Raw genomic sequence first — 19268 nt, 5'->3', positions numbered from 1 at the left:
ATTATTTGTGCTACATAGGACTATACTAATTTTCTTTTATAAAACACTTTTAACTGTCATTAAAATAGTCCTCATAAAAAAAAGCTTGTGGGGGCTGGAGAGATGGCTCAGAGGTTAAGAGCATTGCCTGCTCTTCCAAAGGTCCTGAGTTCAATTCCCAGCAACCACATGGTGGCTCACAACCATCTGTAATGAGGTCTGGTGCCCTCTACTGGCCAGCAGGCATACACACAGACAGAACATTGTATACATAATAAATAAATAAATATTTTAAAAAAAAGCTTGTGGTATTTTTTTGTTTGTTTGTTTTTTAAGACAGGGTTTCTCTGTCCTGGAACTTGCTTTGTAGACCAGGCTGGCCTCAGAGATCTGCCTGCCTCAGCCTTCTAAGTGCTAAGACTAAAGGTGTGTGCCACCATGCCTGGCCTGTGGTAATTTTAAAAATTAGACTGCATTATGATAGCCTTTGCTGGAGAGGTTGTGGAGGAAGGAGTACCCTCATCCATTGCTGGTGGGAATGCAAACTTGTCCAACCACTTTGGAAAGCAGTGTGGCGGTTTCTCAGGAAATTCGGGATCAACCTACCCCAGGACCCAGAAATACCACTCTTGGGAATATACCAAGAGATCCCTGTCATATTACAAAAGCATTTGTTCAGCTATGTTCATAGCAGCATTATTTGTAATAGCCAGAACCTGGGACCAACCTAGATGCCCTTCAATGGAAGAATGGATGAAGAAAGTGTGGAATATGTGCACATTAGAGTACTACTCAGCGGTAAAAAACAAGGACTTTGTTAATTTTGCATGCAAATGGATGGAAATAGAAAACACTATCCTGAGTGAGGTAACCCAGACCCAAAAAGATGAACATGGGATGTACTCACTCATAATTGGTTTCTAGCCATAAATAAACGACATTGAGTCTATAATTTGTGATCCTAAAGAAGCTAAATAAGAAGGTGAACCCAAAGAAAATCATATAGTTATCTTCCTGGATATGGGAAGTAGATAAGATTGCCGAGCAAAAATTGGGATCTTGGGGGAGGGGTGGGATAGGGGTAAGGGGAGATGGGGAGAGAAATGTGAGAAGGGGAGGGTGGGGGAACTTGGGGAATTGGGATGGTTGGGATAAAGGAAGGATGGTTATGGGAGCAGGGAAGCATATATCTTAATTAAGGGATCCAGCTTAGGGTGGGCAAGAGACCTGAACCTAGAGGGGCTCCCAGGTGCCCAGGGGGATGTCCTCAGTTAGTGCCTTGGGCAGCTGAGGATAAGGAACCTGAAATGGCCCTATCCTATAACCACACTGATGAATATCTTGCATAACACCATAGAACCTTCATCGGGATGGAGATAGAGACAGAGACCAACACTGGAGCACTGGACTGAGCTCCCAAGGTCCCAATGAGGAGCAGAGAGAGGGAGAACATGAGCAAGGAAGTCGGGACCGTGAGGGGTGCACCCACCCACTCAGACAGAGGGACTGATATATTGGGAGCTCACCAAGGCCAGCTGGACTGTGACTAAAAAAGCATGGGATAAAACCGGACTCTCTGAACAATGAGGACTGATGAGAAGCCAAAGACAATGGAACTGGGGTTTGATCCTACTTCATGTTCTGGCTTTGTGGGAGCCTAGCCAGTTTGGATGCTCACCTTCCTAGACCTAGATGGAGGGGGGAGGACCTTGGACTTTCCACAGTGCAGGGAACCCTGACTGCTCTTCGAACTGGAGAGGGAGGGGGAAAGGAGTGGGGGGAGGGGGAGTGGTGTGGGAGGAAGGGGAGGGAAATGGGAGGCTGGGAGGAGGCGGAAATTTTTTTTTTTTATTTTTCAATAAAAAAAAAGAAAAAAGAGATAGATTCTAATAAAAAAATAGACTGCATTAAAGAATTGAGATCTTTAAGATATTGAACTCTCATTCATGAATACGCCCTCATGTGCTCAAGTAAAGCTTTGAGCCTTTGTTCCAGCGTAATGCTGGTTATCCTCACAGGCTCATTTCTGGGCACCCTAGAGAGATTCCTTCCACTCTAACAGCCACTTGTCTTTCCTGAGGATGGGCAGAGCTACCCAGACCACAAGGAGGGTATTCCTGGGGAAGGGGCACACATTAGGACTTGGTAAGCACTGACAAACAGCCTTCGAGAGGGTGCTCCAGAGTCACCAGCACACACGTCTTCAAATGCACTTCTAACAGACCCAGAACTTTTGTCCTTAAAAGATTTAGAGAGAAACTGAGTCACAGACTGCACTTGGGTGCAGCTGTCTGTGGGCTCACATACCTACAAGACCAGGCTATGGGAGAGGAGGGCTATTTGCCATGATCCTCCCTTCTGGGTGTGACACTAATTTTGGATCATAATTCAAATCCTCTTCCCTTTTGAGAAAGTGAATGTAAAACTTGATTTCTGGTTCTGACAACCAAATTACCAATACAAACTACCTGCTTTTGGTGAATTTCTGCAGTTCATTATAGCTAATGAGTATCTCAACCCCACTCTATGAGGTCTTGTAGGAAGGAGACTCTGTCTTTGTCATCCCCCCGCCTCTGGAGCTGGGGTTGAGTGCTTGGTTGACTGGATCTTGTGGGTTCTCAGCTTGACTGGTCCTGAGGGTAGGGCAAGTACTGTCAGGATGTCAGTCCTTAGTGCCCAGTTTCCAATGGTCTTTCCTGCCTTACTTCTCAGCCTTCTGTTTTTATTCAAAGATTTATTTTTATTTTTCATTATGTGTCTGTATGTATATGGTAGTGCAAGCTTAAAGGCATCAGATCTCCTAGAGCTGGAGTTACACGTGGTTATGTGTCACCCAATATGAGTGCTGGGAATTGAACAGAGGTCTGTGACTGTAAAAACTCTCGTAAGCACTGAGCCATCTCTCCTGCACATCCTCCTAGACCTCTAATCCACACTGAGTCCTTTGATACTGGCTTGTGGTTCCTTTTGGAATCCAGTATTTATCTAATGCAAACACCAAAGGGCAGGGCCTGCAATATCTACTCTTAAGCTCTTTCTGTATGGACTCTCTGACAGGAGAGGTCAGCAGCAGCCCTTTCCTGTTGCCTTACACTTAAGAGATCAGAACCTGTCTACTTCCCATAGCCAAGAGGATAACTATATGTTTTTCCTTTGGTTTACCTTCTTACTTAGCTTCTTTAGGATCACCAATTGTAGACTCCGTGTCCCTTATTTATGGCTAGAAACCAATTATGAGTGAGTACATCCCATATTCATCTTTTTGGGTCTGGGTTGCCTCACTCAGGATAGTGTTTTCTATTTCCATCCATTTGCATGCAAAATTTGAGAAGTCATTGTTTTTTACCGCAGCGTAGTACTCGGGGAGAAAATTGAGATCTTGGGGGTGGGGTGGGTGTAAGGGGAGATGGGGAGAGAAAAGGGAGAAGGGGAAGATGGGGGGAACTTGGGGAAACGGGAGGATTGGGATAAAGGAAGGTTGTATAGGGGAGCACGGAAGCACAATTCTTAGTTAAGGGAGCCACCTTAGGGTTGGCAAGAGACTTGAACCTAGAGTGGCTCCCAGGTGCCCTGATGGAGGAAGGTCATTGGCTAATAAAGGAACTGCCTTGGCCCATTTTATTGGTTAGGACATAGGTAGGTGGAGTAAACAGAACAGAATCCTGGGAGGAAGAGGAAGTGAGGTCAGACTCCACAGCTCTCCTCTCGGGAGCAGACGCCTCAGAGAGATGCCATGCCCTGCTCCTGGGCAGACACACGCGATGAAGCTCCAACCTAGAATCTTCCCGGTAAGACCGGTGCTCACAGATTATTAGAGATGGGTTGATCGGTATATCAGAATTAGCCAGTAAGGGCTGAAGTTAAAGGGCCAAGCAGTGTTTAAATGAATACAGTTTATGTGTTGTTATTTTGGGGCAAAAGCTAGCCGAGCAGGCAGCCGGGTGGCGGGGACACAGCCCCGCCACCCATATTACTACAAATGGCGCCCACGTGGACAACTGCTTCCACATAAAGCCTGAGACAGCTTGGGAAGCAATTCTAGAACAAAATGACAGCTTTGTGCATGGTTTCTTGGTAGCAGCACTCTCTCGGGTCTACTCTGCTTGCCAGAGGCAAGCAAGCATCTCATCTAAGAGAGGCTTCCTGACTCAGCTTTAGCTGCAAAGCTTGCAGCTCATTAAGAGGTCCTGCCACGAAACACTTAAACGGTGTTGACGAAAAGCTGAACACATGCTTTTCGGTTTTCAGCCATAGCAGGAAAAAAGCTGCGCCGTTTAAAAATGCTGGCTTTCTGGGCTGTCCTGCCAGGGCAAACTCCGACTGTTTGAGGTAGGAGGGCCGGCTACCGAGAGAGGACTTGAGTGTTGTCTGTTGTAGCTCGCTGGTTGGCAGGGACCTTGAAACGCCATAGAGGTGTGGCTATAAACATGGCTGCAGCCTGTATATCCGCCATGAGGCTGGAAAGCTAAGGAATGGACTGGATCTAGCTGGCAAAGCCACGCCTTTAGTCCTACTGAGATTGCTTGGTAAATTAAATACTCATGTGGTCAGAAAAAGAGAGATATACAGTAAAGAGAGATTCAAAGACAGAGAAAATTTCTGAATGGTTTAAAGTGTGTTAAAAATATATGCAGACTAAAAGTTGAAGTTCTTAAAGCAAAAAACAAAAAAGGAAGAGAGTTGTTGTGTGTGGTAGTACAACCTTTAATCCCAACACATGGGAGGCAGAGGGAGATAGACCTCTGTGACTTCAAGGTGTGGTAGCACACACCTTTAATCCCAGTGCCTAAAAGGCAGAGACAAACAGATCTCTGTGAGTTCAAGGTGTAGTAGCAAACACCTTTAATCCCAATGCCTGGGAGGCAGAGACAGGCGGATCTCTGAGAGTTCAAAGACAGCCTGGTCTACAGAATTATTCCAGGTAAAAGATATACGCTCAAAAAGCAAAAAGTTAACATAGGAATGTCACAGCTTATTCTTAAGCGCCTAGTGATTTAAAGGCACAAATCAAAATTGCTCCTGGATAGTAAAAAATTGCAGATTCACAATAGGACAGATTCAGACCACTAAATGAGTCACACTGTTGGATGAATGTACGTAGGCTTGGGAGAGAGAAGAAAAAGAATATAGAGAATAAAGTTAATGTTAAAAAAAAAGGTAAAGTCTTTAAAGAGACAGAATAAAGTAAAGTGACAGAGTAAAAATAAGCCACGTAAAAATGGAAAATTCACAGATAGTCTGGATTGTGTGCATTGTGTTTTCTTTGGAATTTTTGACTGTGAGGGAGCTGAGTGCAGAGAGACATTTCATTATATGGGCTGACAAGTGGAACCAGAACGGATATCATGAGGGTGTGATTTCGGAGTTTGGATCTAAGGATATGATACTTTGGAAAAGAGATTCTTCTTTTGTTTTCGCAGAGGATCAGACCTTGTGGATTGCATTTATCCCGATATGGTATGATGGTCCACGCCCTCCTGAAGGGTTGGTGTGAACACCTTCAGAAAATTGCTTCGCTCAACTGCCAACTGAGATGAAACTAGCACACAGGTTATACCATGAAAGACCTAATTAACGACGCCCCCATTCAGCAGGAAGCAGTTTGGAGAGAAAAAACTGCGCCCATGTTCCCAAATATGGTTTATAAACGTTCTTTTACATTTAAAGGGGGATATGATATAGACATGAATAATTTGCATTAGTATAGATTTTGCTTTATTGATAGCATTGATAATAGTAAAGCTTGTAGTCATGTTGGTTAGATTTTCTAGATATATAGATATATTTTAGATAGACATTCTTCATGTCTTTCAAAGATTACAGAATAAGACATTTAATGTTTTAATAACTTAGGATTTTTCATGACAATGAGACACTCTGCTCCTGGCAGCACCAATCTACTTCAGGAAGAAGATGGGCATCGAAGAGGATCTTTATGGAGTTTGATAGCCATTTGGGCAAGAAACTGCTCTTGCCTGGACTATTGCATAAACTGGACACAGAGAACCCGCAGAGAGAGGACTACTGAACTTGCCTAAAGGTGAGATGATCTTTCGGGGTTCCTGATTCATGAAAGAGTCTGTGAGACATTCTGCAGGACACAACAGATAGTGACTGAACTGACTTTGAATTTTCCTGCTTTATGGAAATGTCTGCTGGATACCATGGGCCTGAAGGCTGAAGATGGATGCCCCAACGGTACAGAGGAACTTTGGGTGACTGTCCAGGCAGCGAGATGTCTCTGTCATTTCTAGAGTTTTAAAAGTTGCTTTTTTCTTGTTTGCTTAGGTAGTATTGTATCTTTCTGGAGTCTTTGGTGGAGTTAAGAATAGTTAGTTATAGTTATAGTTTTCCTTAGTTGTGATAAAGATTATTGTAACTTTTACTTGATAACTGTTTCGTTATATGTAATTTTGCTATGTTAAAGTTAAAGCCTTCCTCTTTTTTTTTTTTGTTTAAACCGAAAAAGGGGAAATGATGGAGGAAGGTCATTGGCTAATAAAGGAACTGCCTTGGCCCATTTTATTGGTTAGGACATAGGTAGGTGGAGTAAACAGAACAGAATGCCGGGAGGAAGAAGAAGTGAGGTCAGACTCCACAGCTCTCCTCTCGGGAGCAGACGCCTCAGAGAGATGCCATGCCCCGCTCCTGGGCAGACACACGCGATGAAGCTCCAACCTAGAATCTTCCCGGTAAGACCGGTGCTCACAGATTATTAGAGATGGGTTGATCGGTATATCAGAATTAGCCAGTAAGGGCTGAAGTTAAAGGGCCAAGCAGTGTTTAAATGAATACAGTTTGTGTGTTGTTATTTCGGGGCAAAAGCTAGCTGAGCAGGCGGCTGGGGTGTTGGGGACGCAGCCCCGCCACTCCTTATTACTACAGTGCCCAAGCCGAGGTCCCCAGTTAGTTCCTTGGGCAGCTGAGGATAGGGAACCTGAAATGACCCTATCCTAGAGCAATACTGATGAATATCTTGCATATCATCATAGAACCTTCATCTGGTGATGGATGGAGATAGAGACAGAGACCCACACTGGAGCACTGGACTGAGCTCCCAAGGTCCCAATGAGGAGCAGAAGGAGGCAGAACATGAGCAAAGAAGTCGGGACCACGAGGGGTGCACCCACCCACTGAGACAGTGGAGCTGATCTATTGGGAGCTCACCAAGGCCAGCTGGACTGTGACTGAAAAAGCATGGGATAAAACTGGACTCTCTGAACATGGCGAACAATGAGGGCTGATGAGACGCCAAGGACAATGGCACAGGGTTTTGATCCTACGTAATGTGCTGGCTTTGTGGGAGCCTAGCCAGTTTGGATGTTCACCTTCCTAGATATGGACGGAGTGGGGAGGACCTAGGACTTACCACAGGGCAGGGAACCCTGACTGCTCTTTGGACTGGAGAGGGAGGGGGAAAGGAGTGGGGGGATGGGGAGAAGGGTGGGAGGAGGGGGAGGGAAATGGGAGGCTGGGAGGAGGTAGAAACATTTTTTTTTCCTTTTCTCAATTAAAAAAAAAAAAGAGATCAGAACCTGTCATCCCCACCGCAGGCCCATGGAGAATGCTTGGCTAATGTAGCATAGTTGGGACTCGCAACATTGGGAACATCATTGTTCTCTGAATGAAGACACCTCCTCCTCCCCTTCATGCAACACCAGATGCAAGGAGCACTCAGTAGTCAAGGCAGACTTACCCTCACGCCATGGAAGATGAGAGGGAAGCCTTTTCTGGGCAGCTTCTCCCAGCCCAGCAGCGAAGTCACTACTTTGGGATCAGCACAGACCTCAAGCTCCCTGTGATAGAACAGGCGAGAGGGTAGTGCCAGCAGGGCCGAGTGGGACCTATAGTTCTTCACTAGCTTTGTGACCTGTAGGGAAAGGGTAGGCACAGGTCACGAGAAGTCAAAACCATACAGCTCCTGTCCAGGTTTTATCCCTGTTGTCCTTGCAAGACAAGCTTGAAACCAACCATATTACTGCTAACTTCATGGGGTAGTACCCTGCTCCTGCCTCTATTCTATTAGCTTGAAATCTGAGGCCAGGACAAGTTTCTCAGGTGACTCTGAATCTTGAGGATCCATTTTAGCAGAAAAGGTAAACATCAGGAGGGACAAAAGGCCTCTTTTGTGATTCTTCTGGGTCCTGATTGTTGAGTGTCTCTTAATGGGTACAGTCAGCTCTGGATACTTCTTTGTGCTGCAATTTTTGCCTTTGATCTGCCACCTTACTGTGGGTGCCCACATGCGACTCAGTTTCCATCTGGAGTCCATTCTGACTTGTAAGTCATGTGAGTTCAAGCTTGACTGTTTTGCTTTTCCCAATAACCTTGAGGGCTGTGCGAGACTTCTGATTTAGCCCACGAGAAAAGAACACACCATCTAGTAGACAGTATAATGCTGACGACAAATCTTAGGAACCTCAAGATAACAGCAAGTGCATGTTAGTTAGAAGGCTGCTCACTCAAGGACAGGAATGGTCTTTGGTTAGACACTGACTGACTGTGCTGTGCTTTACTTCTGCTTTTGTATATAAGTAAGTTCTAAAGTAAACTCTGGGCTGTTTTGACATTCTATCCTATGTTTTCTGTCTCAGTTTTTTTTTTCATCTGACATTTCCTTAGCCTTAATGTCCCCCCAATCCAGGAACCCTAGCTGACTTTGTGGGAGCAGGCTCCTACATCTTACAAGCTCAGCCTTTAAATGAAGTGCTATAAAGTTCTGACCCTGTGCTCTGGGCAGAAAGTAAGAGCTGCTGTAACAGCCCTGGTACATCTTTGGTCCTGGGGATAGTACTAGCATGAGGAAAAAGCTTTTTTTCCTCCAATTGCTTGGAAATTGGTACAATACAAGCATCTGTCCTTGTTTATGGCTGTAATGGTCAATTGTCACTGTCAACTTCTTTAGATTTGGAGTTGCCTAGGAGACACACCTCTGGGTGACTCTGTTGAAGGTGTTTCTAAAGAAGTTTAATATGGTGGGAAGACCTCTGAATGTGGGTAACACTAACTCATGGGCGAAGTCTGATACTGCATAAAAAAGGAAAATGGAGGAAGCCAGATTCTGTTTCCTGACTGCAGATGCCTCATCTCACCATGCCTTCTGTGCCATGCCATATTATCCCCTCAAATGGTGCCAAACAAATCTTCTTCCCCACGAAATTGTCCCTGACAGGCATTTTGTCAGAGCAACTGAAGGAATTATACTGGCAAATGCCCATTAGCCCCAGGACAGTAAACCACACTTCAAAAAGCAGAATGTGTCCCACCATGAAGATTCACACTAGCTCAGAAAGCAGAGAGAACAAGGAAAAGAGGAGGAAAGCACTTCTTTTTCAGAAAAGGATGTGAATGTCCCAAGATGCACAGGAGGTGGGTGAGAACGAATCTCCACGGGCGGGGCAGCACGCAGGCATCCTCTCTGACCCAGGAGATGCCACACTGCACCCCATCCTCGGGGCACCTGTATGTGTTCCTTTGCTCCTGGGACAGCAGGCACCTTTCTTATGAGTGTTATCCCAGAGATCCTCCTCAGCCTGAAGAATCACAACATACTTTCCCCAGTCTGTGCAACACTCACTCCTTGATTTCCAATGGAGGAAAGGGTTTTATTTCTCTGAAAACCTCTCATGACTACTATATTTCATTAACACCACGAAAACAAGTTCAGATGGAAATCTGTTGGTATTATAACAGTTTAGTAATAATAAAGTTTACAGAATGTTTAATTATAGAAGTTTCTAGCCATTTAATGATGTCCTACGGAGTTCAGATCCCCAAGTTCATTCTGTTTTGAGCTCCCAAAGATGCAAGTTCCAAAGTTCACCTTCAGAATCTGACGGTGTGGAAGCCCAGTGTTAGGGTGCAAACCCCAAACGGCAATTCCACTGGCACTGTCCTAAATGACAGACTGGGCTCAGCTCACACTGGACTCTCACAGGTACACAGAAGGATTGCTGCTGAAAACCAGCAGTCCTCAGAAACCTTGACAAGTGGGTTTCTGTTTGTAACGAAAGCTATCACTTCCCTTATCTGTCCCATTCAGCCAACTATCTCCAGAATGGGCATCTAGCTCCTTATTAACTCAGACAAGCCGTCAATAGGCCCATGCTAGTTCTCAGGCTATTCCAGTTAACTCACCTACCTCCTGCTGCAACTCAACCCTTATAACTGGCAAAACTCTCCCACTATTTCGCCTCTCTCTGCCCAACCCCAAGAGATCGCCTTGGAAGTTTGAGTAAGTTTTTCCTTCCACGCATGGAAGGGTCTGGTTTGGTGGTTTCACAAAGCTCGCACTCACACCCAGAAGCACCCAGGTCAGAGGACCACACAGGGCAGGCCCTCTCTTCCTTCATATAGTTACAAAAGCCATTTCTGTTTTCCTACATTTGCGGAGTAAAAGGCAGATTTAACTTCTTTTATTGTCTTGGATCCCCAAACTGCACATCATCAGTGTTACAATTCCATGGCACCCTCTGATCCAAACAGCAGTCCCTGTGTGACAGAAGAGCGGGCAGAAAGTACCTTAAATTCTACCTGGGAAGTGGAGGAGCCACACATGCTGCTTATCATCCGCCCCGGGTATCTGCATCCCTGTGCTGAACATAGGAGCAAGTGGGTGTTTGTGGAGATGGAGATACATCCAGTTCTCTTGTGCAGAAGTCTCTGCTCATGTGCTTGACCCATGGGCAAGGGGAAGTGGGTGAGAGCAGTGTGACAGCTGCCCTACGGACCTGCCCTCAGCAGTCCCCCCCTCCAGCCAGCACTGTCTGCTCCAATAAAACTTTGCTCTTTCTCCATTTGTGTGACAAAGCAGAGAGTTCAGAACTCACCAAAAGAGGGTTGTATGCACCACAAGCACCAAAGGCATTCTCGTCTCTCAGGTATGCTGGTCTGGACATCAACCTCTCCAACATAGACACATTCAACCCATAGGCCATGGCCAGTCTGGACTTGATGACTGGGCCAAGCTGCATGGGGTCTCCAGCAAGAACAATCTATAGCATATACAAGGATGTCTGATTAGTGTGGAGTAGACAGGCATGCAGTCCAGCCACAGTAGAAGACCTATGGGAATTGACAGGCAGGTGGCTCTGAATAGGGTAGGGATGGGGTGTGCAGGCAGGGCCCCCTTGCACACTCTGGTTATATGGAATGAGGGAAAATGCTGAGAGACCATGGTGGACACAGCTAGAATTGACAATGACTTAGACCGAGAAGTGGGAAATGAGAAACTGGATGGGCTTGAGACTCAGGTTTCTCCACTAAGCAGTTACTATCTGCTTTTATCAGTCCTGGTACAGCAGTCCAGCTGCCTCTTCCACTTATCTCTCAATGTGACAAAAGCCTCAGGTATGCAGCTTGTGTTCTGGAATTTTCTGCTGTGCCTGACCATAGGAAATTATCCTGGGTCCTTTTCCATGAAGTCCTTTCCTGGCAGGCCTCACACTCATTAGCATCATGCTGACTAGACTCGGGAGTGTTTTAATTAGACCAGTTCTTGTTCCTTAGTTCCTAGACTGTCTCATAGAGCCTGTGACTTGAGGGGAGATGGTGGGAACACATCTGGAGGATCCTGACAAGTTCACAAGTGGGTGTCAGATGACCTCTCAGCTGGGAGGACTGAAAGAAACATGTTCTAAAATGATAACCCATGTTACTGTCCAACGTAGCAGAGAGAAGGTTAAGATGGGGATCTGCCAGGAACACACAGAGCTGGAGGGGCTGGGGTCGGAGTGAGGAGCCCCTGAAAAATGTAATGGAACCACAGTCAGATCTTAGCAGAGCATGAGGCCCTGTCCTCTCCCCTGTGCCATGTGGAATACCCACACAGGAAACTTCAGCTGTTGAGTCTGCCATTGAGTCCCAGTACCTACAACGGCTCTTATCTTCTGTTTGCAATAAGAAAATAATAGCAGGCAATTGCCTTTCTTCCCAGCCACAGAAGACTGATGCTGTGATGAACAGCACAACGCTGACCTCCCGGATCCTCAGGTCCTAGTCCTTTCACTTGAAGACTGTGACTGTCACCGAGGGAAAACAGTAAGACAGAAACACACACAAGACACAGATCTTACCTGACCATTGATGTCTGAAATCAGTCCCAAAGGAATAAGGCATTCTGGCTCACTTGCCTGCCCTGCCTCGTCCACAAACACGTGTGTGAAGTATCCAACTCTAGAGCCAAAGATGTCGGAATGGTAATTTCATTGTACTGTTTAGCAACTGCTACCTAACACATATTGGCAAAACTCTGCTCTGTGGTGCTGGGATCACAGTGGGGTTTTCCAGGGAAGATAAGACCAAGAGGTATGAGTGTCACAAAGACTTGGAGCCACAGAGCTGCAGGCCTGCCAGGAGATTCATATGCATCCCTATCAGCAGTTGGTGTTCTGTAAGCAGAACGTGTACGTGTTTGGAAGGACATGAAGGGGTGAGGGTGGGTATGGACAAAGCCCAAGAGCCTCCTGGTAGCTGAATTCTGGCACCTTGTATCGCAGAAACCCTCTGCCCTTGCTTAGACCTGCACCCTCCCAGCCCAGCAGCCTCTTAGCCATGTGTGGCTCTTAAGCATCTTACAGTGGCTAGTCTGACATAAAGAGCTCTAAGTTTCATACTTGAATAATTAAATGTAGACTGTCTCATCAGTGATTTCATACAGGTTACATAATTAAATGACACTGTGGGGCCAGTGAGATGGCTCAGAGTGTAAAGGTACCTGCCACTAAGGATTTGAATTTGATCCCTGGGACATACAGGGATCAACTCCCTCAAGGTGTTTTCTGACCTTTACACTTGCACCCACACACGAACATACAAAATAAAATATTAAAAATATTAAATTCCTAGCTTAAAAATAAATAAAATATAAGTAACTAAAGAATCTTTATGAAAGCCGGGCGGTGGTGGCGCATGCCTTTAATCCCAGCACTCGGGAGGCAGAGGCAGGCGGATCTCTGGGAGTTCGAGGCCAGCCTGGTCTACAAGAGCTAGTTCCAGGACAGGCTCCAAAGCTACAGAGAAACCCTGTCTCGAAAAACCAAAAAGAAAAAAGAATCTTTATGAAATAATCTGCAACCTGCTTGCGGCCAACTCCATTTGGCTCTCTCTGCTCTCAGATGCCTAGAACTCAGGTCAGAAAGGTGAACATGTGTGGCCTGTGTAGTCATTCTCACACTACATTCTGGGGTGACTCTGCTCCAGGCTGCAGAGCTGACTGTCCTCAGGATCTCAGGAGTTGGGACTCACCCTCAGGGAAGCTTGCTCCTCCTCCTCCCTCAGCCTGGCCTGTGCTACCTCCTCTTCTTACCAAGATCTGGCTTGCTGCCTCCCTGGCTCACTTCTAGTGCACTTGGGACATTCCTCCTAGCACTAAGGACAAGTTCTCTGTCCTTAGCCCATCCCTCCTTACCTTCCTGCACCATCACTGCTCCATCTTCTCGGGAGACACCACTAGTGGGTACTTGAGCTGCCCCACCCAGGATTAACCTCACAGAATTCAGCTGTTTCCTAAGCAGCCTGCCTCCCATTGGTCCTTTAAGCTCCTCATTCAGTAGACGTCTGTAAACTAGGGTCATACCTAATGCCTCTTCTAGAATCCAAGCCGCTTGTTGCTCCTAGCTCCATTCTTGCTCACTAGGCCCCAGCTCTGAGGTTTCCCTTCCGCAAATATGCTCAGGGCTCTCTAACCACTGTCCATGCTGCTCGCCCACCTGCCTATCCACTGTACTGCTGAACCCTTTGAGTCTCCTGGTCTCATCAATACTCCTGTTTCCTCAGAAAAGACACCCACCCCTTACCGCTCTTATCCTGTGGCTGACACCTCCCTCCCCTACTCAGTTTCCATCTGGTCAATCTCTTCTGACCTAAGTGTGGGGGACTCTGCTCCTACAACATTCGACACTTACCTCACTCCTATCTGGTAGAACAGTCCTGCACTGCTACATGTGGTGATTATTATCCTGAAGCGTGAGGCTCTCCAGATATCTTCTCCATCTCTGCAATATGGTTTGATGGCATCAATAATAGTCTGAGGCAAAGAGGTTAGAGTCAGTTTGGGTTTCAATTTATTGATCATTTATTTAAACTGGACAAAACAGCAAGGCTGGGAGGAATTCTACAGGATAATCTTGCCCTGTTGCTACTTCTGATAATTAATTATTAATGATTATCTTAAATTAAAATGTCTTATATTTTCATATTAAGTCAATGTTTTATGAACTCTAAAGGCATGAATATACTATAATCCTTTACATAATCCAGAAAGCAACTTACTATGTTTTTCTAGTCATAATTTATTTTTTAAGCAACATTTATTTTATTTTATTTATTCAAAAACAAACTAGGATACTCTAATTTTCCAAAAGGGATAGTGGTAACCAAATCAATAAAATAGAACTAAAAAGAAAATAGAATATATTTGAAGAATTACATCTTAGGAAACAAGAGTATTGATGAGAATTTAACAAAACTGAGAATGTCCACAAAAGCACTGTTAATTTGGAGACAGGTTGAGAACATAATGAAATATTCAGAAATAAGAGCCCACCATGTAGCTGAGTTGTTTCACAACAACAGAGCAATTTTTTCCATTATAACTTTCTACAATAGTTTGGTGTCTACCAAGCTATTACCTCCTGCTCAAATCTGCCCACTAAGTATTCTTCATAGAAGGATTCCAGGCGCCCATCCCATGCCTGGGGCTCACCTCCTCAAATCTGCAGGTGGCATTCACCCGGACCATGGCAGCTGGCTTCAGAACCTTGCTCTCATGAAGTCGCAAACACACAAGGTCAGCAGCACTGTTGGAGGGAGCGCAGACCAAAATTCGACTGTCCGGCAAAGCATAATGTACCTGCATTAAGAAGTAAGAGACCAGGGATCTTACTGCCACAGAGTGGAAACCCTGAGTATTTATCCAGCATACAGATTCCTTTATGGAGAACAAGGGGTGTGGGATTGGATACTAATCTCTGAGCATCTGAGACAATCCTTGCAATGTCCAAGAGATTACCCCACCTCCCTGGGCACAGACGAGATGTAATCAGGTGGTAGTTCCTCCCTGCCCCCAGTCCCACATACATACAGAGAAAGAGCAAATGCAGGGCTATCCAAAGCCTGTATATGCTATATCCCCAGCTCTGCAACCATAACCTTCCACACAGCTCCACAGACATATCCATAGACAGCACCAAGTTCTATCAATCTCAACAAGCCAAGCTTATAGCATAACATAGAATACTCACAGTATGCTTGTTAATCAAAATCTGGAATGACACTGCAGTACTATATATACACAGTATTTTCATAAATTTAATCAGAAATATAAAGGAGAACCCAGCAATAGCTGCAGAGTGGTGGCTTCAGTACTGTCCAGGCAACTTCTTCAGTAAAGCTTCACAACGGGATCAAAGGTTTACTGTCTAGAAATGAAGTTTTCTTCTACACTTATGAAATAAACTTAAAATCCTAATACATAATCAGACAATGTTAGGAGCTAAATCTTTCTTATATTCTTTACAAAGGTCTCTGGAGTTTAAACTAATACTTTCTCAGACACAAACACATGAACACAGCACAGACCGATAGCAGCCAGCACCACCGTTCTTACCTGCAAAACAGCCTCAATTATTGTCACAGTCTTTCCAGTTCCAGGAGGTCCAAAAAGAATATATGGGAGGGGTCGGCAGTCACCACTCAGAATCCTCCTCACTGCCAGCTTCTGGTTTTCATTGAGCACTGGATTGAAAAACTCCTTATCTCTTGCTTTAGGGATCTGAATTTCATCTACTGCATGTGAAGTGGAAAGACAGCCTAGTCAGACCATCAGATGTTTATTAGATGCTATAAAGGCCAAGTAAAACATGACAATGCCAACAACTTTCAGTGTGGTAGGAGAACATGTTCCAGAACCAAGATGGTTTTCTGAGGCGAAGTCAGGAAAAGTTAGTTCTCTAAGCCACTTACAGATACAGCATCCCCGAAGTATTACATACAGGGTTCAAAACCTTTTTTTGTTGATTTTTCCCAAACATTTAAATGAGCTGTTGTAAAGTTGGCATACAAAGTGGTAAGTTTTATTGTGACTCTTTCATACTTGGTTTGGAGTGACCTTCCTGACCCAGTCTCCTGCCCACTACACATCCTTCCCCCACGGCCTGCACTCTGTTCTCATGTCATGTGCAGTCTAAAACCCCTTCTTCCTTTCCCCAAGGCCCCCTTAAGACTTCCTTCTCACAGCCTCTTTCTATTTTTATGACCTATGTACCAACATATAAACATGTCTAATAATTAAAATTTAGGATCTGCATATGAGAGAAAACCACTTGGTATTTGTCTTTCCAAGTCTGGAAAACTGCGTAGTAATTTCCATTCCATAATTTTCCAGAAAAGGATCACGATTTCATTTTTCTTTATCTTAATACAGCTGTATGTATTAAATTTTATCAATTCAAATTGGATGGGTTGGTTTCACATTCAAAAACAAACTATGTTTAACAATAAGTTTAACAATAAATCTGTATCTGTAACCATCTCTTGTATACTAACTTAGACTTCTCAGGATATATATTTAGTAATATATCAGGGTAATATGAGAGTTCCTCTATTCATAGTTTTTTTTAAAAGATTTATTTTACATGTATGAATGTTTGCCTACATGTATGTCTGTGGACCACATGACTGCCGAGTGCTTGCCAAAAGAGGGTGTCAGATCCACTGAAACTGGAGTTGCAGATGGTTGTGAGCTGCCATGTAGGCACTAGGAACCAAACATGGGTCCTCTGCATGAACAGCCAGCGCTTCTTCAATGCTGAGCTATCTCTCCAACCCTACTCTTAGTTTTTAATTTTTTGAAACTTCTAGACTGATTTACTAGTAGTAAATATGGTTTTTTTTATCAGCACTTCTTTGATGTGGGATTTCCCTCTGTATGCTGTGAATATATTTTCTTACCATTAGCTAAGAAAGAAGCTGCTTTGACCTATGGCAGAGCAGAATATTGGTAGGCAGGAAAACTAAACTGAATGCAGGGAGAAGGCAGAGCTGGGGGACACCATGTAGCTGCCAAAAGAAAAGGACACCAGAACCTTACCAGTAGGCCACAGCCTTGTGGTGATACACAGATAATAGAAATGGGCTAATTTAAGATGTAAGAGCTAGTTAGAAATATGCCTGAGCCATCGGCCAAACAGTGTTGTAATTAATATAATTTCTGTGTGGTTATTCAGTCTGGGCGGCTGGGAAATGTAAGTGCAGCCTCCAGTTACACTTGTTGTCTCTCCATGTTAGCCTCTCTGCCTCGGGTGAGATAGAATTTTCAATAGTTTTAATTTGTATTTTCCTGATGGCTAAAGATGTCGACCACATTGTTAAATGCTTACTAGGCATTTGTGTCTGTCAGCATTACAGGTCGGGTGTGCTGAATCCTGCTTATACTTTTTGACACTGAGGCTAAGTGAGGGGTCACCTGAGTCCAGGACTTTAACACCAGCTGGGTGATGCTGCAGGACTGACTTTATTAAATATAGAGAGTATACTACAACTTAGGAGCATGCACGGCAAGAATAAAGCAATCTAAGGTTTTTCTAAAGCATCTAATCTAAACCACCAAGACACCCGTCGGGAGCAGGCAGATGGGGCTTCAGCCTTCTGTGGACAATGTGTCCGTCACGACTGATCTCCAACCACAGTGTGCTTCTCAGGCAACTTCTTTCAACACAGGTTTCTTCACTGAGTCCATTATATATTTATACCCAACTCACTGGTCTCCGCAGTAGAGGTCGCCTTCTCTGGCAGGTCTGTGGTACCCATGCTCCTTTCCTTTGTTGTATGCTTAGTTTGACCCTTCACTGTTTTCTTGTTCTGGAAATAAGCATGAAGAAAGTAGTTACAACAGCAGCTTTGTGTACAGAATCTTAAAGAGCAGCACACACATACCTACTACCAACACTCTGCTGTCACATTGAACAGTTCTTTGGCTAGGTCACAGGTCTACCCTTTGAAACATAATTCAAACATGAGACAGTGAATAAAAACCTGTCAAAAAGTTTATGCTTTTCCCCAGTTCTTTGAAAAATAAATATAAAAAAATTGAGTTTTGTCATGATGAAATTGAAACAGAGAGGTAATGAGGACTCTGCTGTGCAGCATCTTCATGCCTTCCTGAGAAGACAGAAAGCCAGCACTGCTTGTCAAGCGTGTTCAAAGCCTACACAAGAACTGGTTTTACAGGTGTGCTTGAATATAGATATACTTTTCTCTGAGCCAACAGTATTGAATTTTTAAGTTTTCTATTATAAATACTTCCTAATTCATAGCTTTGTATATATATCTCTGTGTAATCAATGACTTTTATATAATGAATCTTGAAGCTCTGCATCATAAAATTTCTTCATTAAAAATACATGCAGTCAAATTTTATTCTAGGATTTCTCAACGTGGCCTCCGATCACTGTCATATTGGTGCTGCAGAGGATAACTGTTTTGGTCTTAGTCCATTGCCTAGCCCTGTAATTCTATTTGTCTGACCATAGTCTAGTCTGAGAATATACTTTAATATGAGGATGGATAAGTACTTTAATACTGTCATAGATATTTATGACCTTTACATATACATATTCTAATAGGTATTTTATATATATATGAAATCTGTAATTATATTTTAAAATTTATATATTAGAATGACTTGGTCAAGTTTCTGAAAACAACAATAAAACTAGTTGGAATGTTAAGATTTACAGATTTGTGATGGGAGATAGCAGAGTTGGTAAAATGCTTCCCATGCAGGCATGAATACCCAAGTCCAATCCCTAAAAACCTATATCAAAAGCTAAAAAACAACAAAAGTAAACAACAAAACATGGGCTGGGGAGAGAAACAACTGAATTAGGAATCCTAACACCTGCGGCAGCAAGCTAAGGATGAGGAAGGCGGATGGCATGCTCTAGCCTAAGGCTAAAGAACGAGGGTCAGGAGGTCGCCAAAGGTGTGTGTGAGTTTCATAAGATAACTGTTGTCTCTGGACACTGGCAGGAGGGGAGGCTAGGAAGAGGGGTCTGTCAGTCTGTCTATCCTATGCAGGCCTCATCTGACGTGCTGCCATATGAACACAGACGGAGGCAGCAAGCTTTATCAACACACAAAGTCAAATTCACAGGCGCCTTCACTGATACACAATCCAGAGTAAGATTCACTGAGCTTCTAGGTACTCTGTGGCCCAGTCAAATGTAAAATTGATCATCACAAGAATATGCCCTTCAAAACTGGATGTCAACCTGTAGAAGAATGAAAAT

At 44.2% G+C, this 19268-nt stretch overlaps 1 protein-coding gene across 1 annotated transcript in view; it reads right to left on the bottom strand.

Moving 5' to 3' along the window:
* The window catches only part of Mov10l1 (Mov10 like RNA helicase 1), a 79027-nt gene that overhangs the window by 19570 nt on the left and 40189 nt on the right, over positions 1 to 19268 (bottom strand). The window contains exons 16-22 of the mRNA XM_075962392.1: positions 17739 to 17838; positions 15587 to 15765; positions 14684 to 14830; positions 13884 to 14005; positions 12054 to 12153; positions 10809 to 10973; positions 7676 to 7849 (exon numbers count right to left, since the gene is read on the bottom strand). Of these exons, the coding sequence (XP_075818507.1) occupies positions 7676 to 7849; positions 10809 to 10973; positions 12054 to 12153; positions 13884 to 14005; positions 14684 to 14830; positions 15587 to 15765; positions 17739 to 17838 (987 nt within the window). The remainder of the gene's footprint in view (positions 1 to 7675; positions 7850 to 10808; positions 10974 to 12053; positions 12154 to 13883; positions 14006 to 14683; positions 14831 to 15586; positions 15766 to 17738; positions 17839 to 19268) is intronic.

This window comes from Microtus pennsylvanicus, chromosome 2, assembly GCF_037038515.1.
Source record: "Microtus pennsylvanicus isolate mMicPen1 chromosome 2, mMicPen1.hap1, whole genome shotgun sequence".
NCBI lineage: Eukaryota > Metazoa > Chordata > Mammalia > Rodentia > Cricetidae > Microtus > Microtus pennsylvanicus.
Note: the sequence above shows the minus strand (reverse complement) of the source record. Positions and strands in the feature narration are given on the sequence as shown.